Source organism: Brachyistius frenatus, unplaced genomic scaffold (assembly GCF_029030835.1).
Source record: "Brachyistius frenatus isolate BFR_SWC_R1_liver_20210118 unplaced genomic scaffold, ASM2903083v1 Contig_9, whole genome shotgun sequence".
In the NCBI taxonomy this organism is placed as follows: Eukaryota; Metazoa; Chordata; class Actinopteri; family Embiotocidae; genus Brachyistius; species Brachyistius frenatus.
The window spans coordinates 5,326,132-5,352,202 of NW_027210608.1; the positions used below are offsets into that span (position 1 = coordinate 5,326,132).

Consider the following 26,071-nt stretch of genomic DNA (forward strand, 5'->3'; position numbering starts at 1 on the left):
GCTGTTGGCTTTATGAGCAGCAATGGTGTACTCCCTTCCTCCCTCCCTCTCATCCTCATCTACTCTATCTCTTTCTACCACCACCACCACCAACACGCGCACACACACACACACACACACACACACACACACACACACACACACACACACACACACACACACACACACACACACACACACACACACACACACACACACACACACACACACCCCTCTCCCCTCGGTCACCACACAGTAGTGCTATTCTTTTCCAATTTTGTGCCCTTTTAAAACAACCAATCCTTTCCTCCCCCAAACACCGCCACCAACACCTCCTCCATCCACCGCTACCCTGTTCACCTTCTTCACCTCTCCCCACCATCCTTGGCATCTCTGAGGGACCAAACAAGGACTTGTACTCCATCATTCATATCCAGGCAAGAAGATGAGGAGGAGGAGGAGGAGGCACTCCGCATGCACACAAATATAGAGTAACACCCAGGCTGAAAATTCAATAAAAGCACTGACACTGACAGTGCTTGGTACTGTTTTGAATGGGCGTATGAGCTTACTGGGGCTCTGGGCTGACTGTAAAGTAGGAAAATCGAATTCTGTTGTTTCTTATTTTTCTCTTCTTTTGTTAAAAAAAGCAAAAAACAAAAAAAAAACATGTTTGTATGCAATCCCTGCGCTCGCAGTGTCCGCATGAGTCCTGTTGGTAGGCTTCAAGAATCATGTCCGCACTTTGTTCATACTGTAGCATGTTTCAAGCATATCTATTCAAAAATCATTAGACACTGGTTCCGTTGCACTCCTGGGATTCGACTACACCTGCGCAACAAGGGCAGCCACACTGTCGTGTAATCCCAAATACCTCTTTTGTTTTTGTGTCACTGCATAAATTGTCGCTGGGTCTCGGCAAGACCACGACCAAGAGAAACTCCTGTACATTTATCCTACTTGGCGAATAAAGTGATTCTGATTCTGATGTGTCCCCCAAACTCTGCCCTCTAGTCTCGCTCTCTCTCTTAAGTCCATCTATCTCTCTGCCTGGCTGGCCAGCCTGTCTTCTGGTTTCGTCTACCTCTTTGTCTCTGTCCCGGGGGCCTCCACAGCGTGCAGAGTAGCCTGCGAAGTCTTAACTCAAACGAGACCCCTTCGCGCCCCGTTAAACCACCGACCTTCTCTGTCACTCCTGTCGCCCGCTGCTGCCGACGACGGGGGCCTGAGCTGCAAGCTAAGAGACCCTGAGCTCAATAAAAGTGTGGGTGATTAAACAACTCCCTGTAATTGCTCCTTTTGTGCAGGAATCAAACGGTCACGCTTATTATGGAGGCAGAAGAGAGGGAGGCCGGGAGCAGTCGCTTCCGCCGAGGGCCAGACACCCTCACTGACCCTCTGCCCTCCCGTCACTACTCCTTTATCTGACCAAACAACCACTGCGGTGTGTTTGTGTGTTTGTGTGTGTGTGTGTGTGTGCGTGTGTGTTTACCTGCATGTGTGCTTATGCGCTGTGTGTATGTGCCAGTGTGTATGTTAAGTATGCAAACAAAGCCGTCGAAACAAAGGCAGAGCAGAATAACACCAGAGCTCCCCTCAGTGGTCAGAAAGTGAACTACACATGAATACTGGTTGGACCGAGGCGATTTGCAGTTGTGTGCTGCCAGCCAGCTGGCTTTGGTAATGGGGGGACAAAGCCAAACCAGGGGGCCGTGTCCAACATGAGGGCCGGGTTTCAGAGATCATAGTTACACGCGAACCATACACATCCTCTGCTAGTCACGCACATATATACAGATATCACTACAAGGGCCCAGCCGCCGGCCCCATCAAATGGGTCAGCTTCTAAAAGGGAGGGGCCCAATTACCGGAGCCACAAATACACACATAAAGTGTTTTTCAAGGGTCCATGAGTGCCTCAGCTTCCCTATGATTAATGCCCACTCTCTACACACCCAGCACTTGTCGTACACACAGGCAGGGCCTCCTGTGCCAAAACACCCATCAGACTGGACTTCTGCACCAGAGTTGCAATGAGCTGTGCTGAAAGGGGATAGCTTTCTGTGGTCAGAGAGAGGAGGGAAACAGACACAGGGAGGGGGGTAGAGGGGGGGGGGCAGGGTGAGCATTCGGTTGGTCAACGACTACTAGTGATCAGCTCTCTTTGAAGTGGAAGCACACCCTTTAATATTTTAATAAAGAAAGATTAGATTTAAAGAAATCAATAAAAACCTGAATGAATTTGTGATGCAGTAAATTTCAAACATTTAGATGTAATTTTAGAAAGCCAAAGTTCTGCAGTATTTGTCAGTGTATTGGCCTCTCCTGAACCACTTCCTCCTCAACTAAATCAATTAATTTTGAAAGGAAAGTCAGTTTGAATGGAGACGGTGATTCAGAAGAACATTAGACTCTGGTGTTATGTTTCTTTCACTTCATTTTTTTTTTTGTTAATCAGCAACAGCAATGGTGTGGTGCACAATAGTACACAGTTTAACTTGTGAAGAGTAACTTGAATTATAATGAAGTGACCAGTTATTTAATAAATTGTATTAGTAGATGTGTTTTGTTTTGTTTCCCCACCCTGAGACTGCAGAGGAAAAGTAGCTGTGAGATTAATGATCTCTACCAGAAAAAAATAATTAACCCATAGCCGCACATTTTTGTGGGTGGTAAATACATAAGATGCTCAGTTTTATGCAATTTCTCCAGTGAGTACTACGCCTCTCCTTTAAATTCCCCTTTGCACATATGTGTATTTAAAACAGCAGAAAAGGGACTATTTTGTGTTTAGTGTTTCTTTGAGCACTCTGTATGTCAGCATGATGGTAATCTATAACTATTATTTAGCCTATTTTAGTTATTTCTTTGTCATTGGGAAACATTAATGTATTATACTTAAACAAAAAACAATATCAATATTGTGTTAAAGGTGAGTAACATGCTTTGTGACACACACACACTAAGCAGGTCAATTATATTTGTATCAATAACGATTACATTTTTTCAAATGCAGATCATAATGGCTCCATGAACAAAAGCGATGATTGAAGATAATTGATTTATGTCACCATATGAACCTTGTGATTCACATGGAAGAGGTGAATGAACCTTTATTGTACAAAACATTATAATGACTCCATTATAGCCTTGACCTTGTCAAGTAAGTATAGGTGAGAGTTATAAATATTGAAGAAAAAGTTTGGTTTGATCTTTAGACTAGGTTTCAAAGAGAACAGGGGACTCAGGTGGTCTGTATGGTGATGGAGTAATGGTGCCCCCTTCTGCCTAAAACCAGCATAAAACCTCAGCAACAACAGACTTTTCCATTGTTTATGGTCACACTGTTTTCCACAGAGATATCAAAGAAAATGACACTGTATGTAAAACTGTGCAAAATCAGGCTTTATTCTTTTTTTTTTTTTTTCCTGCATCACTGCATTTCATCTTCATCATAATCCCCATCATCTTTGAAAACATTACTCACCAGAGACAGACAGCGAGAGGATAGAATCTCAAAGAGACTCACTGCTCAAAACCTCTTGGCAAAAACAGGCATCAGCTATTAGCAGAGTCCCGCAGCACCATGGGTCAGCTGTACATGTCCATCTCTCTCTGGACAATACATTTCAACAGGGTCTCCAATGTCCTTATTTACAATTTGTTTATTTTCAGGCCCTCAGAGTCCATTCAGTCGTCAGCAGTTCAGTTCCAGGAGACAATGAAAGCCCATCTTAGTACAGACATAGTAAAGATGTTGGATATTATAGTCTTGCTGACTCCATAAATATGTTCTTTTCTCACCTCTTTTCCTCCACTACCCTAGTGCAGGTCCAAGGACAGTCTATTTCTCCAGTTTAGGCAAAATGTTGAATAAGTGCAATGTCTAGTATAATGTCAAGAAAATACAAAGCCACACGTACATACATACATACATACATACATACATACAGTACATGACTAACTGATAAACTGGATTAGCTATACAAGGTTGCCATTTTCCAAGGTGAAACCAGAGTTGCACATGAATGCACCTCTATAACATCCAGCGTGATGTGAGCTCACCTGGACGGGATACTGTCTGTAAATAGTTTGGGAAAATTGTCCATGATTTTCTGTACAGTGGATTTTGTGAGTGAATCTACAGTAGTTGTCACTGTAATTCATACACAATATTTTAAAATGAGATATCCACCACCGGATTTTTTTTTCACTTAAAAAATGATGTTACATGACAGATTATGGTAGTTCTTGAAGATAGAACATGAGTACCTGATGTGGCATGTTCACAGATTTAACCAAATCCAAACGTTTTTTTTTTTTTTTCAGCCCGTGATAGGAATAGTTATAATTTCATCCATATATTTATATTGCTGTTGTTGAGGGGTAAACCTGACAGCCTCAGTATGACAAGTTCAAAGTTTTAACCATCACACAGTATTCAATGCCAAACTAAACCATACACTCAAAGCAACTGTTTTCTTGTTGTTTAAAAACCTGCAAATCCCATGAGTCTCCAACATATGTGCACAGACAGAACCTTGAAAGAGCTGTAGTTGATGAAAATGACAAAATCGAATATATTTTTTTGTAATTATGGAGTGAAGGCAACAGAAGGAACAGAGGCTATCCTCAGCACCAAACCAACGAATCAAAATCACCTAGAAGCGGCAAAAATCTCGTGAGTTGGGTGTTAATTCTCAGTGGGATCAGGATTATTGTCAGCCCTTTTAATATTGCAGGCCTTCATTTCCTAAAATGTTAATTGCAAAATAGATTTTTAAGGAAAGAACCCTTGTTCTCATGAAACCAGCAATGTGACACTTTTGTCCTCTCAAATATTATTTTATTAACCAGCTGATATTTGGGGGCTGTAAAGTAAAAAAAAAAAAAAGCATCATCGATCTGAACTGTCTTAATTCCGCAATGAAAAATAATTATAATGTTAGTTGCTGGATTTTTACATAACGTTATCAAAAACAAAGTGCTTATAGTGTATGTGACTTGAGCTTAAGCCACACCTCGCTTATTGGATTCTGGGAGCTTCATCCCGTGGACAAGGACAAAACGACAGAGCAATGCCCCTCACATAACCATGTCACAGACCTTAATTCATGTCATTAGTCAAAGAATATTGAATCATCTGATGAGAGATAATGACTTTGCAAACACAATAAGAGAACAAACTTCAATGTGCATGTAAATCCATCACTTTTTTTTGCCACAAAGCGATCTATTATCAATTGGAATGTTGTTTTTTTTTTGTTTTTTTTTACTATTAATTCACAAGGACAAATGAGAAATGGAGATAATTAGTCCTAGGGATCAGTAAAAGTGACACAGAAAAGGAGAAAGCCTCGTCAACCCAGGGTCAGAAAAATGTGTGTTTGTGACTTCCTTTTTTCTTTATCTGTGTTCTGTAAATGTCCCGAACTAAGAAAAGCAGGTTAAACCTAACTCAAGGTTAACTGAACATGTAATGTGTCACAATTTGGAGAAGAGGAACAAAGGAGAGAAGACCAGAACAAAAACGACTTCAGAAATAATGTGCTCAAGAGCTCCCCCATCCTTGAGTATCAGGCCTGAGGACAGCTCACCCAAACATTCGCTCTAACTGTCTGCCTGCGGGCCTCCACCAGAGGACGTATGGATCCAAGCGCAGCTGGTGGTCCTCCATTAGCTGGAGTAGATCTGGGTCCCAATCACACGCATGATCTCCTTCTGCACCTTAGGCTCCTGGGTGTTGATGTTGGCATCTCCTACCTGGCCATCCTCATACCTGCATATATACAGGACATTTTATACTTCTGTTAAACAAGTTTTAACACCTTGTCCTGCTCATTTCCCCTCTCTTTCTATGTTTCTATGTTACCGTATTACTATTTGGTGGTACAAGGGGCCAGTTTAATGATAAAAGTTGATTCTTATCTGATGTTAAAATCTTTATCCAGAATACATTTGATCAACAGATGAAAAAAGTAACCTTTCCATAGACAACCTAGCTTCTGTTAGATGAAGGAAGTGAATAACTGTGATTTTATGCGAGGCGTTGTTGAGTCTGACACAACAAATCTTCATGTTTTTATTCTAACAACATCATCCATTTGTTCATGCTGAAAAACACAGCCACACACACAGCACAAGTTCAGGGTTCAATTATATTTAGCAGTGATTTCAGTTTGCAGCCCATCTCAAAACCTAATTTCCAACTCAGAGGATGGCAGCGAACATGATAATAGACTTTGCCATCTGGTGAAAGGAAAGCATCAGACTCTGAGTCTCTGACCTGAGAGGAACTCAGTTTAGTGGAATGGTAGTACCACTCAACCAGAATGTATTCACTGCTAATTTAAAATGATAATGCGTGATAAGGGACGACTGTAGTGTGTTCCATAATTCTTCATTAAATCACCCTCATCATGTGCAGTCAGTTTAGCAGGTAGAAAATAATCAACATGAGTGATGAACTATGCATTTTTAGCGTGATAATGATTGTAATATGTGCTGCCTGGTTGCTATGCCAACTCCTTTTTGTAATTACACGTTAATTCTGTGGAAATGATCAAGTAATGGGAATACTTACACAAAAAAGAAGCGAGTACAGACGTGGTCGGATACCGGACACACCCAGATGTTACCGTGTTTCTGCAGATCCTTAGATGTGATTACTGTTCAGAGAGAAATGCAGGTTTCACCAAAGGGACAACATTAGAAATAGTAGTTTGTATTTACTATACTTTCTTGGTATTCTATTATTATTATTATTATTATTGTTGGCTGTTGTTTTTGGGAATTACACAATACAACATAATTCCCAATGCAGCTTAAGGGCTTAAACTCGATTATTATCACAAGTGATGCTCTTCATTTCTTCACTTTTGTTGTTTTCTCCCGCAATGACAATGATGATCATATTATGATAATTGCTATGACTTTTATAAGTATGATTGCACATTAATACACTGGTCGCATTACCCCGTTTTATTTACACTATCATGGCGTTTTAATGAAATTTCTCTTCTATTACACTTTTGTTTGGTAATGTTTTCCAAATAAAAAAAAAAGAGATTGTACTGACTAAAATATTTACTTAATGTCACATTCTTTTTTGTTTCAATGTGTGTTTACTTAGATATCGATATAGTAATTGAATAGACTAATGCCACAAATTCACTATGTTTAAAAATGCATTATACCTTCTGCATGTTATTACCTTCACAAAGAGCGATGCAGTTCAAATTTCGACTCTGAAGAAACCTTGATTGTATTGGACGGCTCTGTTGAAAAAGATACAGAAGTTAGTTAGAAGCTACAGTTAAGACAATGATCTCACTGATGTATCCAGAGGACCCCTGTAACACTCATAATGAACACTGAAACTGCACAGTGTGTGATAGTCAGCAGGGGATTGTGATTACAATAAATGTTTGAGGGGACAAGACAATTGGACATTTGTTCTGCCTTTTGAGCAGCAGCCCTCATCTACAAATAAGTGTTCATTTCTCTTTGTTCTAGTTCTCTGCCCCTTTATTTGCATGTTTTCTTAATGGGTAGCTCAAATCTGTATTTACGTTGCCCAACTATCTTTTGAAAAAATATGGTATAGCATTTTTTTTTCTATAAATACAACACATAAGAGGATCCAGTATGTCCCTTACCTGCGGTATGGTGTTCATACGGTTGTAACGCTGCACTAGTTCATCTTTGGTGGGCATGCGGTGCTGTCCTTTTCCCATTCCTGCAACAAGCAGCACACAGCCAGCAAACAACCTTCAATCAGAGTGATCTTACTTTATGTTATTCAAGCTGTGAAAAACCTCCCTCTAGTGGTCTTGAACTCCTTCTACAGGAAAATCATCATCCATGGGCACAACCTTCATATGAAGGTTATTGGTCCAAAATCTGACCAAATACATGCTACAGAAAAAAGAAATATCAGCACTCAGTATTAAACACAAAGAGAATGTGGCAAATAGAGCTGTCATCCTTTTGTATTATTCAGAAAATAATTTGAAATACTTTAGACTTTACCATTAGCTCTGATAATTTGTGCCATCTTCAGCTTAATGCTTGGAAAAGAAGGTTCAAACCAAGTGGATTTAATTCCAAAACTTCATGAAGATGGTTAATAGTCCAGGTGGTCACCATTGGCCATCTGGGGACCTGATGTCCCCATAACCCCCACTAACTCCTATCAGACTACAGTTGTATGACCTGAAGTTGAACCTCTCGATTTGCGTTCCAGTGGAAATACATGGGGATGTAAAGACCAGTCAAAAGATGTAGTTTAAACGTCTTTACACCCCCACCCCAAAAGAGAAAACCATATCAAAAGCCAACAAAGTAACACACACAAATCCACTGATAGCCCTATTTTATACAGCCACAACATAAAGTATGGTATGGCAGGTGGCACACAAGGTCAGAGGCCCGAGGCCCAGCACCCAAAATGGAGACATAGCACAGTGCAGCACAATAGGATAGCATGGAAAGCTCCCACATGTGAAAATGGAGTGTTCAAGAATGATAATCATACAAACACAGAGGGTGCTCGGTGAACGTGGTGGAAAAAGCGAGAAGGGGGGCCGGTGGGGGTCTGAGTGATGAGGAATGAGCTGTTCCTACCTGAGTATCCAAAAGATATGCTGGAGATGGGGCTCAGATAGATGCCCTTTCCATATGCTGCCCCATGCAGCTTGGGTTTGAAAAGAGCAGGAAGGAAGGGTCACTGAGCAGTTGCACAGGACAACCTTATATACACACACACGGATGTACCCACACGTACAGCGCATTTCATACCAAACCTACTGTAGTTAAATCAGAGAAACGTCTACGAGTCATTGTTTTTTATGTTTCTGACACAGTTCAGCTGGCAAACCGCATCAACTGAGCATACTAAACACACCCACGCACACACGGGAAAATCCAAAGGGTGGACAGTGGATAGCAAAGAGCCAAAGAAAGAAAACATAGTTCAATTATTCCAGGGATCTGAAACAGCTCCTATAATGGACACACCTTTAAACGTTGTACAACATAACGCATTCCAGTAGAGATCATCTGATGCTCTCCAATTTTGTGAGGGAAATTTGGGCATAAAATATTCAAGCAAAGCTCACATGACAAACGAGACGTAGACGTGAGATGAGTGGCGGCACGAAAGTAAAGATAAAGAAAGTATGAGGATGACTGATGGTGAGGCTTCACACAAGAATGTCCGTCACGAGGAAAACAAAAGGACCAAAGGTGTAACAAGTGTTCATGAGCTGCATTAAAACCAGAGGGGAAAAAAATAAGAGGAAGAACAAAGAGCAACTGGAGGGAAACGGAGGTCAGGACGAGGCACATCTGGAAGAAATGAAAAGGAACAATAGACAAGAGGTTTTGTGTGATGGCTGGAGCCAGACTCAGTCGTCCTCCTCCTCCTCCTGTGAAACACAATGACAGGAAGGGTGTCAATGCTCAAGGTGAAACAGAGAGGAGAAGGGGGTGGCAGACGAGCACTGAGTCGAGATCAAAGATGGAGAGTTCAAAAAGTTGGAGAAGAAAGACAGCATAAATGAAACACATCAGCATGATAGAGCAGTCATGGTCGACGTGAACGATTCAAAGATCCTTGAGATTTCAGATGTAACTGTGTTTCATCTATTTTCAGGACATGCCGGTGTATCTCCCAGCAGTCATTATCAGCCATATTGTGCAAATGAGACAATTCTCTGCTCTTTACGGCTCAACTCTTCTTTCTCTTACAGACCTGGGTTACAACCTTGGCAGAACAATATAATGATATAGGTGGATGCAGAAATTAATAAAACAGGAATATATTTAGTCTTTCTTCTTCTTTTCTTGAATTTATCTGTATGATCCTTATGTGCTGAATTGTTCCACCCTGGTTTTGTGATTTTAGTTATTACTTGTCCCAGAATAGACGATAAGTGGTGCCAGTTACTAACCTTCAGTAGAAGCCCCTATTCACCCCGAGGAAGGCTGTACTCACTACCACAGAGCTTGTCCTTTGCATACTTCAGCTTCAGACCTAGCCTACTCAGTGCTCTAGTTGGTTGACCCCTACAGGGCACACAGGCAGCCTCCTGACATCACAGCTGACACCACAGGGCCCCTCCCTATGCTCCACAACAGGAAGGGACGTGCTGTCTGCTGGAGGCCGACACTGGCCGGGGAAATCTCCCAGTGTGCCCTGCTCGCTAATATGCCAATTGCAAAGCTGATGAAAGGGAAGCTGGCATCCATTAACTGCAAAAATGAATCAGCCGGACAGCGAGCCTGCTCTGTGCGAGAGCAGGTTTACTGTCCGAGAGGTGATGCATCGTAAGTTCCAGCCAACTGCCAGGGTTACGTACCTGCAGTTTGGTATAAGAGGCATTGACTAGTCCATTTCTCAGAACAGAGTGCCAGTTCTCTATATGGGAACCACTAGAGCAAGTGTAGAGAGAGGGAGAGATAAGGAAGAGAAGATAAAACAAGGTGCTGGGTGAATATAAACAGCCTGGATCTCAGTGATGGGTAGTGGCTCGATCCATGCTGTTCAACAATGTTGGAAAAAAAATAGATTTTGGTGTTTTTCCACCCTTGTCTTGGTAAAATATGTTTTTTTTTATTTTATTTTTTTTAAATACTAACAATAATATCTTCAATACTAACAGTTTTTATTATTTTAGTGTTGTTGCTGCTGTCCATTTTAAATTGATATTTACTCAATAATTTACCAAAATATTCACCATCATGTTATATTTGCTGTATATGATAATGTCATGGTTTGTTACTAATTTGTAAAAAACTTGAAAGAATTTGCTATACTAGCTTTACATGCTTTTGTTTTTAGCATTACAGTATTGTGTAAGATCCACAACTTCAATTCATGGAGAGAGAAGATACAAGTTCTATGCTGCCAAGCACAAAGGAGCTGCTGTCGTCGTCTATTTATACCACTTGTGCAAGGACGTTCAAGGGCATTGTGTTACATCATCACAGTCCTCCAAAATCATATCATTTAATATTTAGAAATAGAGTATTAAGAGATGCAGATCAAAGATGACAGCTTATCATTGCTGCCTTTCAGCACAGAGCGGGTTATTTGACTGCACCTCCCAGTGCAGGTGTCTGGACTGAAAAAAAAAAACACAGCAGTGTCATGAGTGATGTTATTTTTAACCAGTTTGGAAGCGGTATTAAGTCCTCGTTCCCACACTTTCAAGCTGACACACATAGAAAAGTTCTTAATTTCACTTATCAAATAGTTCTGTGTCAAATTTTCCAGCTTGTCATTAAACGTGTATTTATGCTTTGTTTGTTTCTATTTATATCAATTCAAAAAAAGGTGTCAGCCAGGCTAAATTAGATTTTTGGCTTTTTCTCCCGAGGATGATTAAATTTGTAGTTTTGACCAGCAGAAAGAGAGAGTGTTAGCACTGTTTGTGCATTAGTTGTACCCTGCAAGTGCCCAGATGGGTTCGTGTGCATCTAAAATATTCAGCTATATTCAGTCCCATCTGCTACAGTACAAACCTCTATCTCACAGATATTGCTGGCTCAGTGTGCTGGCTAAGAAAGGTGGTTTCTCCGTCCAAGAGAATGGCCACCGCTCTGTGCTGTTGTTTGTTATGGTTCCATTAAAATCTGCTTGAGTGGCCCCTTCATTCGCAACATAATGACCAGGTGTTACACTGAGACATGTTTGACAGTGTACTGCTCCAATGCTAAATGATGCATGCATTTCAGTGACTATGATTTGATATCAATTATTAACAGAAATCCACAAGCTTCGCAATATAATAGCCACAAATTGTTTTCCGTTTTTTTTAAAAGGGCCTAAATTATTTGAATTCATAAGCCTTACAAGCTGCAAGCTTTTAAAGTCATGAATGGAAAACATAGTGTTTTGTTTGTATGGAAACCATGTAAGGTAATGGCAGGTGTAACTCACTGGAAGGCGAAGGTGCTGCCGTAGAGCTTCTTGGCAGTGCGAAAACGAGCTTCCTTGGCTGGGGGGCTGCTGAGCAGCAGGAACTGGTGGGAGGTGTGCATGAATTTCAGTTGCTATCACAATGAGATCACAAGGAAAAGTGAGAGCGAGAGATAGACAGACAGACAAAGAGTGAGTACAAACCGTTGAATTACACAACATAACATTAAAAAACTGATGAATAAAGGAGACTTGAGGCGATGTTGCTCTGGTTTCCTACCCTACTGAGAGGCAGCTTGACGATATGAGACCTGTTACTGGAAATAATCCTGCAGGAACACAGAGAACAGATAAAAAATAATATATACATGTGTAATACATTGTAACATAATTTAAAGTATCCAGCATTATGCTTGAACCATAATAGGCCTTTTTTTCACAGCAGACATTTGATAAAATGGGGACAACACAACATTAATGATTGCACAATTCCATGACAGTGAGTCAGCATGCAGAGCTACAGACACCAAAGCAGCAAAACAAACTTCAGGCATCATTAACTGTCTTATTTACACCTGAGCTTTTCTTACTGACAAGTCAAAGTGTCTTCCCTGAAAAAGGTCAGCCTTTTGGCATGAGTTCATGAGCATTATTGTGCTGCCTGCCCAAACCATTTACTGAATATAGTAGGTTTAACACGCTCTCCACTGATTTTTTTTTCGTTTGTTTATTTAGGTCCCTGTTAGCATTTTGCATCGCAGCAGCTATTCTGATGAGTGGTACGAAGCCAAATTCTGTTAACATACAAAGCAGAGTAAATCCATTTTTGGACCAGATCCTCTCCACTCACCACTGTAGCAGGGGATGGGCCAAAGGGTCCAGTTTGTCCATCTGTTTCTTGATCTCCAGATATGAACCCTGGAAAAATCACACATGCATGTGCTGCTTTCAGATTTTTTTGTCGCAAAACCAAATGAGCAAGTGCTTAGATTCATACTTATGATGCCAAAAATATATTATTAGTATAATAGTATAGATGTAGCACAGCCACAGTCACAGTCACAGACAAAAATAAATCCCCACCCATGCAACTCATACACGACAGTCTGCTAAATAAAGGCCTGTGTAATGGACATTGTCAGTCAGTCCTTGATAAATGTACTACTGTGGCCCTCCTTTCCCTCCCCCCTCCTCGTTGTACCTGGGTCATTTCCCGGATGGACATAACGCTATCCAGTGCTTTCTGCAGTCTTTCATAATTCTTCTTCTGTGTTCATTCGTTGAGCAGAACATCCATCGTATGCAGCGAGAGAGGGAACAACATACAGAAGTCTAAAATCACTTGAAGATGTAACGGTTTGCTAAATTAAACATGCATGTTATTAGAAAAAAATATATAAAATCTAAACCATTTCAATCATATTTTCTAGTTTGTTCTGACAGCAGCAGTTGTTTAGTAGAGAACGCGTTGTGATTTTCAACTGAAATGTCATCTTGAATTAAATCTGAGTGTTGATGTGGTTGGTAATTATCATTTCGAGCAGAGAGGATGCTGACCTTTGGGTTGAAGGCCAGAGTCTTGGGGTCATTGGGATCAACGACTGATGGGTAGGGCTCAAAGATGATGCTCTTACGGGGAGACTCAAGAGCAGCTCGACACATAGCTACAAGTAAGTCCACCACCTGAGAAGAGAAAAATTCTATATTTACATTTCATGCATTTAGCTGATGTTGTCATTGACTCATTTTGATGCTTTTGTTGACGGAGGAACCTGTCTCAGTTCCAATAACACATATAAACCACAGATAATCAGAAATGAACATCAACATGATGATCTTTGTGGGTTTTTTTCCCCCTACTTATAAGTTACACTTGTATTTCTTAAATCTAAAGACCCCAAAGAAATGTTAGGATAATAGGGGTAATTTTTAGGAAAACAATGAATTTTATCAGAAATCTTTCATATACTATCTGTTATGTTGTTCTCACCTCTGCTCCAGTGGCCACTTCCTCTGCAGCTCCTGACATCACCCCCAGCGTGTAGAAGGAGAACACACACAGCTCCCTGGTGCACACAGCGGGCTGCGTGAACACACATGGACAAAGACGGATGAAACTACACCCATTTCGGTCTATACTACAACACAACAAAAAGTACATCCATTCACACACGGTCTTCTTTCTCGCTCACTCCAGTGTTGGAAAATCCATTTACAGAGAGAGAAAAGAATTCACATAGATCATGCTGCAAGTTTTATTAATTTATATTTTCACTGGTTTAAAAAAAGTTTACAAATATGTATGATAAATATATCTATGTAACTATGTAATAAATCGATGTTTCTCTTTTTTGTCTCTGATACCTTCAGCATGGATCCATTCTGAAAGACGTGCTGTTCGTCACAGACCACGCAGTACTCGTTAAGTGTGGGGATCCGCTGTTCTGAGTACTTCATTATCTGTTTGGAGAAAAGCACAGTGGTGTTCCCAGTTATAACTCCCCCCTCATGCACCGCCATATACAGGAATAAGTACTACTTTGGCACAATTGTTACAATTTGTCACAGCAATTTCAGATGGTTAAATCTGCTGTGGAGCCCAGCCAGCAGCTACACAATCTCCTATATAAACAGCTAATACAAAAGACAGATTGTGCCTTTATTGTTACTTAAATACACAGAAATCTTAATATAACATTGATAAAGTTTCAAGGAGACATTTGTAAATGACTCACCAGATACTGTATACTATTCATACTGTACTTCTAAACAATCACAGGATAGCTATTTGCTCTGTAAGTACACACATATTCTTCTTAAAAACAGCCTAATAACCCAGACAGGGTGTATAAGTGCCTTCATAAGTGGACTCGTATTTCATTGAGATCTAACCTGCACTAAGAAGCCATACTCCAAGGTAGGGATGTTCTTGCAGTGGCCGCCCGCCTGGGATGAGAAAAACAATTCAATCAGCTGCCTCGTGGTAATCTGCGCTGGGGCCCTGGCCGCCGGGACAGCCACAGTCTGATGAGTCAAGTGAAGACAAAGCATTATGGGAAAGGGCGCATCAGCCATGTTACGGTAAGGGTGGGGAAAGGCTCAGGTGGGAACAGTGCAGGTGGCGGGTGACTGAGAAGAGGGTCAGAGTGGATCACAGTGGATTAAAACAGAAAAAAGAACCACTACACAGTGCCTTAAGAACATTTTAATATTCACATTTTGTAGTATTGTCGGTGAGCACCTTTTTACGGCATTATTAGTTTCGTACATGAGCACTGTTTCAAGTAAATGTAAGCAATGTAAAGCTGAGAGCCTCAGAGTTGTGACATAAACACTGCATTAAAGACTATGTCAAAGACAAATAAGGGTGACAAAAAGGGGATTTTGTGAATTTACTCAAATTTCTAACTAAAAGGTGTTTTGGAATTTGTGTGCTGATTTGTCCAAACTGGCACTGACCTGGCTATTTGGTGGATAGCTGAAAAGCTCCCCTTTAGGGTTCTTCATGGTACATGAGATGGAGCGGTTCATCAGGCGTGTCACTCTTAGCTCAGGGACACTCAGCTTCCCTTTTAAAACTGTGTCTTGGATCAGAGGAAAACTTGGAGACCTGGCAAAAAAAAAAAAAAACACTATGTGCATCACTGAAAATCAACCAGGTTAGGACATGCTACAGTTGTCATGGTCCAAGTGTTTGTAAGAGAAGGAAAAAAGCAGAAAGTATTTAGCTCTAAAGGCTAAATCATACATTTTGTATTTACTGTGAAGTTGCTATGAACTGCAATATTTTTACATGGTCAGTAACTGAGTAATTTTATACTGACATTTGTTGAAGAAAAAGACACTCTGCTCTTGTCACTCATTCTTCACTAACGGCATAGAATCACTCAGACAACTAAAATCTGTTTAAATAGGAGCTCCAAGTCACTAACAGTTAAAATACAAGAGTCAGTGCTCACTTCTGCTATTGCTCTCAGTATATTATCCATGTACCGTCTTGACATGAGACTCCTGTCAAGTCGTGACGATGTCAAGACAGCATAGTAGTTAGTGAAGCTGGCCTCCATCAAGTGTGCCGGGATTCAGTCCCTGCGCACCCATAACTGTCCAAGCAATCCTCAGTCAGACAGAAGCCGAGAAGAGCAGTGCCCCCGGAGGGAGAATTGGTTGAGTTTGTCAAATTTTAAATTTAAGTCCATCTGCACAATGCTATGTCAGAGCTTTCTTTCCCCTGCTTGTCTTCTTTGCTAAAGTTCACCTTTTTCAGATTTCACAGAGTATTTTTATCACTTTCGTATGGAGTTTCTGGTAAAGACAATTGCAGTGCTATACATTATGAAGCTTTTGTGATCTAGATTCAGATTGAGTAAAATAACCTGGTGTGCAAAATTCTGTATATCGGGAACCCTAAAACTATATAATTTATCATTTAAAATTAAAGCGCAAAGATGTGTGTGATAGAATTTTTCTGTCCTCTGTCGCAAATACAATAATTACTAACCAGATAAAAATGACTCACTAATTACTCTACAGCTGTTATTTTCATAAAACATTTGTACTTGTAAAAAGGGATTTTCAATAAAATGCAGAAATAGAAAACAGATCTGCTTTCGCATCAGCCTAAATGCATCCATACCAGTTATTAGATACTGTCAGTATCTTGCATTCCCACCACTGTATTATGTCAGAATATCATGAAACATACACAAACAGGCACATTTGTTCATTTGGAAATATGACAAATCATGACTTAAAACTTAGTCTGGATTGTATTGTCAGTTCCTGGTTGTGTAAATGCTTTGAAGGAGATACAGACTGAGAGAGAGACCTACTTGGGGATCGGGGAGAAGATGCTGAGCCCGGCGCGGAACTTCTTGATGGTTCCTCCAGCTTTGAACCAGCTGTGCCTCTTCTCCTGCTGGGCCTTGAGGAACTCATTACTGAGGTGCTTCCACTGCTGTGAGGTGAACGTACTCAGGATCCTGCCATGTTACGTAATGGGAGAGTCAGAAAGGCAGAAATGTGAGTGAACCTGGTACTTTTAATAGAAAACTGTGATTAAATAATGAAATCTAGGATGTGACATTTCATTATAAATACTGAAGGTGCCAAATAGGATTGATCACAGCACTTACTTTTTGAGCTGCAGGCCTAGGCTGAAACCTTCTTTATTTGAGGGCTGGAACACTTCTACTGACGGCTCTGAATGAAGATGACAAACATTATTACACGCTGTGCAGATACACACAGACTCTTTGTTTCACTCTCCCTCTTGTGTAGCACATATTGTACTCACCTCCCACGCTCAGTGAGTGGCACAAATACATAAAGTCCCTCCCAGAAAACCAACATCCCCACTGACATCTTTACTCACCAGGTCCGTCGAGGTACTGAGAAAGAGAAAAGCGCAGTCTCAGAATAATGGGCTCTGTTCTGATAACTTTCCAAGCTGTTGCAACCTCCTCCTGAGTCAGACACACATATACACACATACACACAAATATACAGAGTTAGCATCCTAATTAGGGCCATTTCTCATTACATAAATAAATTATGAGTACACGATGCATTATAAATGATGTGTTACTTTGCAAAATGTCAACGTTAGAATAGTAATGGGCAAAGTAGAACGAGGCGTTTGCAGTGAGAGGAGAGTGCTGACTCACATCTAAGAAACCGATGTTAATATGAAGATCGATGTCCACGTCATCAATGGTCCCATACTCCCTGTTCAGAGACACAACAACAGATACAGTTAGTTTGTCGTGAGAAATGTAACACATTATACTCAAGCACCTTTCAACTCATTATTCCCCGAGGGAGAAAAACAAAGGTTATTTTTTTTTCACGTATTGACAAACAGTGCCAAGTCAAACAAGATTTAATCTTAACATCCCTTTGTTGTTTATGTCAAGATTTCTCAGGTTACCTTGAATGTGTGTGTGTGTATGTGTGTGTCTGTGCTGTACCTGACAGAGACAGCACTGTCAGTGTAGATATCTTTTACTGCTTCAATATCTGCATCCAGTTGAGGGTGGCGGTATAGGTCAGCGGCACAGCTCCCCTGCAACAAGCAGCACTGGTCACAGTTATAGCAGTGAATGAATTCTCAATGGTTCCCAGCCTTTGTTGTTAGACATACACCCACACATACCCCACAGTCCCATCACATACAATTAAATACTCTTTACTGACAGCACCTGTTATAAAAAAAAAAAAAATGTGTTCATTTGAATCTTCAAATCATTTAAACTGGATCCTATTTAACACAATTAAGTACATAAAAAGAGGATACTGTTGTAGATCGCAAACAATGAGACATGTAGTACTCGTGGCAAAAGCTAAAGGTTTCAACCAGAAACCAATTACTATTAGCCATTTATTTTAATTAAATATTCATCAATTTTAACTGTTTGATTATTTCTAGCTTTTCACAACATTGAGGTCATTTTGTGCAAGCAAAAACAATCATAGTTTGAAATGTATTCATTTCTAAAAAATGTACACAATGGCATTGTATTTGAATGAGGTGAGTTTATCTGAACAAGATTTTAAAGAATGATCAGTAATTTTTATATTACAAAAATAAAGGTTATATGTGTTCTGTGGTTAGCCCTACATATTTGATATTTGCCACAAAGAGTGTCTTTCCAGTATTAATAATAATAGCTGAGTGTCATACATGTTCCTGGTGTCTAGACTTGAAGTCAGACTCTCATTTCCTCAGCTCAGAGTGTGTAGAACAGATCCCACACTTTGGTCCTTATCTTCACAACACTGCTTTCATGTTCTCTGACTGCACTGAAATGAGCTTTACGTCCCAGACTGGATTTACATTTCAATCAGAAGACTTGGAAGATAACGGCAAAAAAAAAGGATAACTAACAGATTAAGATCTTGTGTGGAAGTGAAGCAATGGACTTTAAGAGATGAGATGATACATTAGAAATGAAGTTGACTGCCACTTGGAATTGATGTTAAAGGTTGCACAGGATGAAAAGAATAGAAAACAATATTGTGATTTGTAATTTGAGAGAAAATAATACATTTCCATAACTTCTACTGCATTTTAGAGGTCAATTTCACATTAGTAAGTTTGTAAAAAATCATATTTGAGAATTCAAAACCCTCATAAAACAATGACACGTCCTCCTGCACATGAATTAAAATGTTCTCCTTGCTACCAGCGAGGCACTAATGAAAATGTCAGTAGCTGGCCCATCTGTTCTGCACTACCACAGAAAATATCTCAACAACTATTCACCACATTGCCATGATATTTGGCCTGAATATTCATAATCCCTAACAGAAACGATTCCAAATGATTTATGTGACCCATGTCTGGCGCCACTATGAGGTCAAACATTCTTCTTGACAAAACACTGTGACAGTATCCTGAAAACAAGTCGGTGGATTTCTGTGAAGGTGTGAAAGTAGCAGTGGTTATTCATGCCTGATAGAAGATGAATAATGCTGCTGGTAAGTTTTCCTTTGTTGCCAATTAGGCTAAATACCAGTAAAAATGTACTGTGCCAAAATACCTCACAATGTAATTGTTAGATTGTTGTTGGGTTTGATAAACACTCAATTTTAACAACCCCATAGGCTTTTCTATCGCACCACCCTCAGGTGTTAAACTTTATAGTTTGATCCCTACAACCAGTAAGGCTCTAAAAATAACAAGAGGCTCAAAATATGCTGCTCTGTCCAACATTTTCTCACTGGGTGGAATAAACAATACAGCCGATATGGGCTGTTAGCTTTAGACTTTGTAAAAAAACAAAAATTAGTCTGTGCTTTTCATGCTACCAACACATTAAAGCAGTGGAACATGTTAGTCAGAAGCATAATTTTGTTTTTAGTTTGTTGGGGACATTTTTTTTAATAATATTATGAGTACAAAAATAATTTCAACCAATCAGTTTGAGGTTACTGTAATATTTTTTTTTAATATAATGGGATGGCATTGTTTTGAAATGAAAAAGATAACATAGAGACACAACCGACTAGTACGAGTACTAAAAACACTGTCAATATCCTGACAACACCAGATTCAACAGAGAAGTAACAGTGTCTGCTGTACCTGAATGCCATAGAGGAACTGCTCCGATTCGTTCTCCCCGTCCGACTCCTCGTCTGTCCAACACTGGCCTTTGATGTCCTGTGGGCCCACACATTGTGAAAAGGCCATTATAGTGGAGCGGAAAGAAAATGCAACCTCTTTCTATCATCCTTTCATCTTACATCTCCCTATTTAGCCTTCCGTTCAATGGCTTCAAAACACTGCTTTATATAGCATCTCACAGGGAGAGACGAAGAGGCACGATTTATTTCCAAAAGACAGGATATTCTCTGAATTCAGCCCTCAAAAGATTACTCAACTGTCAATGAAAAGGATGACTTCACAAAAATATATTGTAACCATGTCTCTTGTCATTTCCAGCAAAGCCTGAAATGCAGAGGTCTAACTGAATAAAGTGGCAGTATTTGTGTTATTTAATATATTTAGATTAAACCAATATAATATCTAAATTTCTATTGAAAGTCTGCACTTTAATAAGTAGCCACAGCTATGTAATTTAATTTAATTTAGAACTTATTAAATCTTCAATAAAAGCATGAATATCTGACACAGCTTAATCGTATGCAGTGATTACGCCAATAGGATCCCAGCTGTCTTACCATTGGGTCTGCTGTTCATAGGGCTCTCTCAGACAGGTTTGGGCCTTTGACTACTGTCAACCATTGCAGCCTATTTCTAGGTGGAAGGAACGAGAACAGAAAACTCAGAGAGCTTTGACGGACCGCCTCTCTTCCTCGCGCTCCTCAGAATAACACAACCTTGGAAGAATGGAAAAATGTAATTCAGCAAGGGAAGAAAACATGAAACAAAGAGGCCGTTGCCAGTAATGCCATGCTTTGTAAACGGTGCCCTCCTCCTCTATTCTTTAAATCGTCTGCTCTTCACCTTGCCATGTATCCTAGCAACAGCCATCTCTGCCTCCTTTCAGAGTGGCATTAATCACTGTGGAGAGAATGTGTGGGAGATATGTGCTGTACGTTCAGTACCCAGGACGTCTCCATGTCTTTGTTTTGTATTTTTTATCCCGGAACTCAATCTATTAATATCAAAGCGCCAGAGGTTGGCGCACCTTTAAAGACGCACAGCCAAAAACGGCCCATCTACTGATGTCAGCTTGCTGATTTTTTTTAATTACTATTCTGTGCCTAATATATAAACACAAAGACAAATTTGAATTGGCACATCATTTCCTGTGTTACCATAAGAAAACCGACGGCTACAAGGTGTTAAGAAAAGTAACTTAAATATTAGAAAATATCGACTGCGTCTAAAGGAATAGTTGCAACTGTCATAATGAAGACAAAAAAAAAAAAAATCGATATAATCCAGACTTAAAAATAAAGTAAAACTAAATAAGAAGACACATTGCAAGTGTAAACAACATCACAGACATGACAGAGGCAACAGTAGACTTTGTATTTTCCAGAGGCCCAGCACTACTTATGTTCGACATGTTAACAATGAGTATTCTTATATACTAGTGAACATCATACTAAAATAATAAAGGATTTACAATATAGGATGTGTGCGAACAAAGACTGGATGGCAGCGTAGCTTAGCACTACAAGACAGAATGCCTAACAAAAGAGACATGCATGAAGGAGTCTATGTTATACTGTATATAGGTCAGTATAATTAGAGGAACACCAATTCTTAATTTTTTTACTTTGCTTGTTGCACTGGCTCGGCTATTTTCTACATAAATACTTGTGACACTGTGTTTTTGTTTTCCTCATTATGAATATTTTTCCTTTTTTTGTGTGAGTGTGTCATAGTCTGGTTCCTTTCTTGTCTAAAAACCATCCTCCCCGACATCAACTGCATCCTATTAGCACTGCTCTCCGGTCCAAACCACATCTTCTTCCTCAGCTCCTGCCCTTTTCTCTGTATGCCTGCTGCCCTGCTATGTCCTCAACCCTGCTAGCATCTACATCCACCCCCCTCCTCCCACTCACCACCATTCCCATAGCATCAGTCGTCTCACATACCAATGGAGTCACCGACAAACCAAGCTCACCCTCCCCACATCCACCACCACCGTCGCCGTTCCTCCTTCTGATAACTATTTAGCACAAACACAGATGCAGTCAGGCGGATTTTCCCCTCCCCCCACGCTCTGCACCCCTACCCCATCCATCCACACTTACCTCCACAGAGGATGGAGACTCGGATGCTGTCCTTGCTTCAGCTGCTCCCCCTCTTAAAGGGCACACCTGCCTCTCTCTCTCTCGTTAGCCGTTTTCCACTGAAATGATAGATGACAATAAGCCCATTAAAATACGGTCGTAGATGAACCAGAGCCTCAATCTTCCAATTCTAAAGTGTCTGCGTCTCGATGCTTGCGGTGTGAGTCTGCGAGCAAGCCAGCTGGTGTGTGTGAGTCTGTGTGTTTATCTATTGCAGATCTCTGCTCTTACTGCTGTCTTATATTTTGCCTGACAACACTGAGGGGTCTGAGCATGCTCAGTGAGACTAGGCAAGCCTGTCATGTGACCTGCAGCTGACTGCACTGCTGCTGAGAAATAAAAGGAAAAAATGGCTGTGCTCTTTATGAGCATCTGCCCGTGTGTTTGTGCGTGTGTGTGTGTGGTTGCATAAATCAGTGTCTAATAATGTGCCATTGTGCTTTGGAAGCAGCTTCTGTTTGATATTTAAGTGTCCAGTGTCTTCTCTAAATTTATTCAAAAAGAAAAAAAAAGAAGCTACATTTGAGCTTTATACCATGGACATCATTAATAATCATACCTAATGTATCTACACCACACTGTGTCATGTGACACAATGGTTATAGGCCTTTTGGCTTTACAGTCTTTATCCTCATTACCTTAAGGTATCTACTCAAGAACTGACCTAATGAATGGACAGATTATTGAACAGGTGTTAGGCTAACTGTCTGGCCAATGTGTGGCTGGAGTCGTGAGAGGAAGAGAAAATTAATATCTTATAAGACATTTATTTGGCACACATTAATAAAAAAATATAGGGCCTTGAGCACAACTGTATAATATAAATATAGGAGACACAGCTTAATATTATGTCATAGTTGTTTCATTAGTTGCCTGGTATTTTCCTGGTGAAGCTAAGCAGTGACGACACGATACATTCAGATTGTAACATAAATCTTTTAGATTGCTGTTCTGCAGTTTTGTTCCATTTTCAACACAATCTGATTTCTAAAACTGAAACATAATTGCAACATACTTCTTCTTTGGTGGAAATAATAATAAAACAAATTCAGGTATGTTTAATTGGGTCAGTTTATAAAATTGAATACTTCACAAGTCATACAAAATTAAAACATTTTGACATTTTGCACTATGGATGTGTGTCTCATTTTGAAATAAAATAAAATAATATCAAACAATATAAGTTGATCTTCTCTTATGGATTCCAATATTTCTTATTCAATTTAAAATCTTTTGTGTGTTTATATTTTATGATTGTTTAACAATCATAAAGAAATCAAAATGTAAACTTGTGATGTTTTAGTTCTTCTGTGTGTGCTTTAATGGAACTGTATTTAATTGACTGTTTTTGTGTCTGATAGTTTTGCCCTTTTATTTGTTTATCATTGGTGGCAGTAGTTGTACTAGTGCAGTAATATGTTTAGAAGCATTAAGGCGTCCTATCTGCTCGTCTGATTTATCTGACCATATTCCCACAGTGTCATACTGTATCCTGTGGCCTAGAGCAGCCATTAATACTGAGTGACAGCCAGCAGCTTGGACAGTGGACAGAGAGACAGGACAGCAGCAGATTTGTTCCTCACCTTGATTGGTGTGTCTGTTGGCCTTCGACACTGGAGTGGAGTGGATCCAGCCAGAGGCAGCCAGAGAACAGTGAGACAGCAATATGGGCAGTGGAAGCAGCAGTGCTAACACCACCATAACTGTGAACAGGTGAGAACAAAGTGGGACACGGGGGGAGGGGACATGGACTCAGTGCATCCATGCAGTAGACCTGAGGAAGTCCAGAAAAAAGATTATTACCAGTGTTTTCTGTGGCTACATAATAAATAGTACTTTGGGGAGTATCTTAGCCAGACTTATGTTCATAGTCTTTGTAGCAGAGTTTGAACATTGTGGTTTAAATCTCACTATGGTTGTGATATGACCTGCATGTGTACCTGTGTCAAGGATTTAATTTCTGTCTGCCATCTCTTTGGCAGAGCTGATTATGACAACAAGATAATCATCCCTGGTAAACATTTGCGTCGCGGTCATGTAGTGTCTATCCCAAACATGCAAACAGTATTTACTGTCGACCATTAATATGTTGAGTGCTGGGTTGGGTTCCTCCAACTTTCAATGGCCTGTGGAAATCAAATAATTTGCCGATTATTTTCAACAAATACCAAATAAGAGTTGTAGTGGTAATATATTTATATTTATTTTCTATAATGGTATAATATTACCATCGCAGTACTGGTTGAGTGCTTTATACTGTTGTGTAAATTTGCACTTAAAACATGTAATATAGAAGATAAGACAAATAGTGTGAATTAGAAGTGAATAGCAATAACTACAATTTGTACAATGTAAAAAGAATGGTTGTTTTTCAGTTGTGTAAGAAGTATCAAGGTCCTTTTATATAGCTAAGTAAAAGTACTAATACCACACTGTGAAAATTCTCAACGGTAAGTAAAAATCCCGCATTAATAATCGTACTTAAGGAAAAGTATGTAAGTATTCTTAGCAAAATGTAACCAAAGTATCGAAAGTAAAATTACTCATTGGGCTGTAAAATGATCTCTTTCAGTGTTATACTATTATATAAGGTGTTTTTGGATTAACATGCATTTGGATTTGGATTTCTGGATTAATTTGCATTTTACTAGGGCAGATGTTTATGGTTGTGCTAATTTTGTTGGGCTGCTTACTCTACAGTCATGCATCATATTCTATAAGATCATTATGCTTATAGTGTCTTGTGAGGACAACAAATCTCTAATCTCTAAAAAGTCAACAAGCTCAGAAAAACAGTCCTGTTTTCAGCTTTGTGACATTTCCCAGCTGATCCAAGAAGATTTCTCAAGTCATAAAGGAATATTAATCCTTCCATTTTTCAGAAACATTCAAATTCAAAATCGCCAAATTCAGAGCTACATGGTTTTCACTGAATTGGAAGGGCATCCAGAATTGTAATCTAAAAAAACAAATCTTAACTAAAGCGTTTGGACAAATGTAACGAGGTAGAAAGAACAATATTTGTTCCTGGGATGTAGTGGAGTGGACATATTAAGTTGAACAGAATGGAAACACTCATGTAAAGTACCTTGAATTTGTACTGAAATATGGTACTCGAGTAAATGTAGCCTACTTAGTTACATTGAAGCACTGTACTAAATATTGAGTACCAGCAACACAACGTACACCCGTGAAATATATCTAGAACCTGTCGTATTATCTTTCTATCGCTAGATGGCGGTAAAACCTCGATCACTGCACAGTAGGAAGGTATCAGCACACTGAGGGTCGTCGTCGATGTGTCCCTCTACCATCCATTGACTGGAGGTGAACCAATAATGCAGTTTTTGCAGTAAACAGTTTTTGGGTCTAATTTTGGTCCTAAGTTTGCTAACTTAAATGAAGGCACAAACAACATGTTGCTGAGCGAAGTATTGCAACACCTTTAGCTACAAATCAATTGTTTTGGCAGCGATAACGGAGTCAAATCATTCTGATATTAGATATTATTCATTCGAGTCTCGTACGTGTTCTTTAAAATTGTCAGGACACCGACAAACCTCTGCGGGGTTGGTTTTTTTCAGGAAACTACCACAGCCATCCTCAGTCACATGTCGACGTCCATGCGCGTTGTACCGACGCATTCGCGCGCTCCGATTGGCTCCCTAACTTTACCTCGCACTCCCGCCGCGTAAGTGCGTATCCTTCCGCTACGTTTTTTTTTTGTGGTTTTTTTTTCAGTTTGTACCATTTTCTGACTTTCCACAAGGATAATACTGAAATAAAACGCACCTTTAACTAGTCAGCGATGACCGAGGTTCATTTGACGGCGTGTAGTCACCGTACCTCGTTTTCATTCACCTGTTTTTTTTTCTCTCTGGGATGGAAATGACTCAGCAT

The 26,071-nt window shown here is 39.9% G+C and overlaps 1 protein-coding gene across 10 annotated transcripts; it reads right to left on the reverse strand.

The window, feature by feature from the left end:
- Nucleotides 1-3,363: 3,363 nt before the first annotated feature.
- Nucleotides 3,364-22,414, reverse strand: LOC138616250 (protein mono-ADP-ribosyltransferase PARP6). 10 transcript variants are annotated; one of them, XM_069690418.1, is made up of 23 exons: nucleotides 22,133-22,414; nucleotides 20,585-20,660; nucleotides 19,986-20,063; nucleotides 17,872-17,981; nucleotides 17,569-17,629; nucleotides 17,277-17,367; nucleotides 17,038-17,104; nucleotides 16,735-16,884; nucleotides 15,362-15,512; nucleotides 14,795-14,926; nucleotides 14,267-14,362; nucleotides 13,893-13,985; nucleotides 13,460-13,585; nucleotides 13,104-13,169; nucleotides 12,753-12,820; nucleotides 12,183-12,231; nucleotides 11,924-12,036; nucleotides 10,341-10,413; nucleotides 8,605-8,674; nucleotides 7,638-7,717; nucleotides 7,193-7,256; nucleotides 6,563-6,647; nucleotides 3,364-5,758 (listed from the first exon to the last, which is right to left on the reverse strand). In XM_069690418.1, exons 2-23 carry the CDS (start codon nucleotides 20,585-20,587, stop codon nucleotides 5,656-5,658), a joined length of 1,929 nt encoding a protein of 642 aa, XP_069546519.1. In that variant the 5' UTR covers nucleotides 20,588-20,660; nucleotides 22,133-22,414; the 3' UTR covers nucleotides 3,364-5,655. The 10 variants fall into 10 exon arrangements, with proteins under 10 accessions (XP_069546519.1, XP_069546526.1, XP_069546523.1 ...); XM_069690425.1 differs by having other exon boundaries at nucleotides 14,795-14,848; nucleotides 17,872-17,966; nucleotides 20,585-20,743; XM_069690422.1 differs by having other exon boundaries at nucleotides 17,872-17,966; nucleotides 20,585-20,743.
- Nucleotides 22,415-26,071: the final 3,657 nt, after the last annotated feature.

What these genes read in the sequence shown, in the direction of transcription:
- LOC138616250 (XM_069690416.1), bottom strand. Translation starts at nt 20,093, where the DNA reads ATGGCCTTTTCACAATGTGTGGGCCCACAGGACATCAAAGGCCAGTGT. An exon ending in CATATCTTTTGGATACTCAG is followed by an intron (nt 7,718 to 8,604) that starts GTAGGAACAGCT and finishes TGCTTGTTGCAG; the next exon opens with GAATGGGAAAAGGACAGCAC. An exon ending in TGTACTCGCTTCTTTTTTGT is followed by an intron (nt 5,759 to 6,562) that starts GTAAGTATTCCC and finishes GTATATATGCAG; the next exon opens with GTATGAGGATGGCCAGGTAG.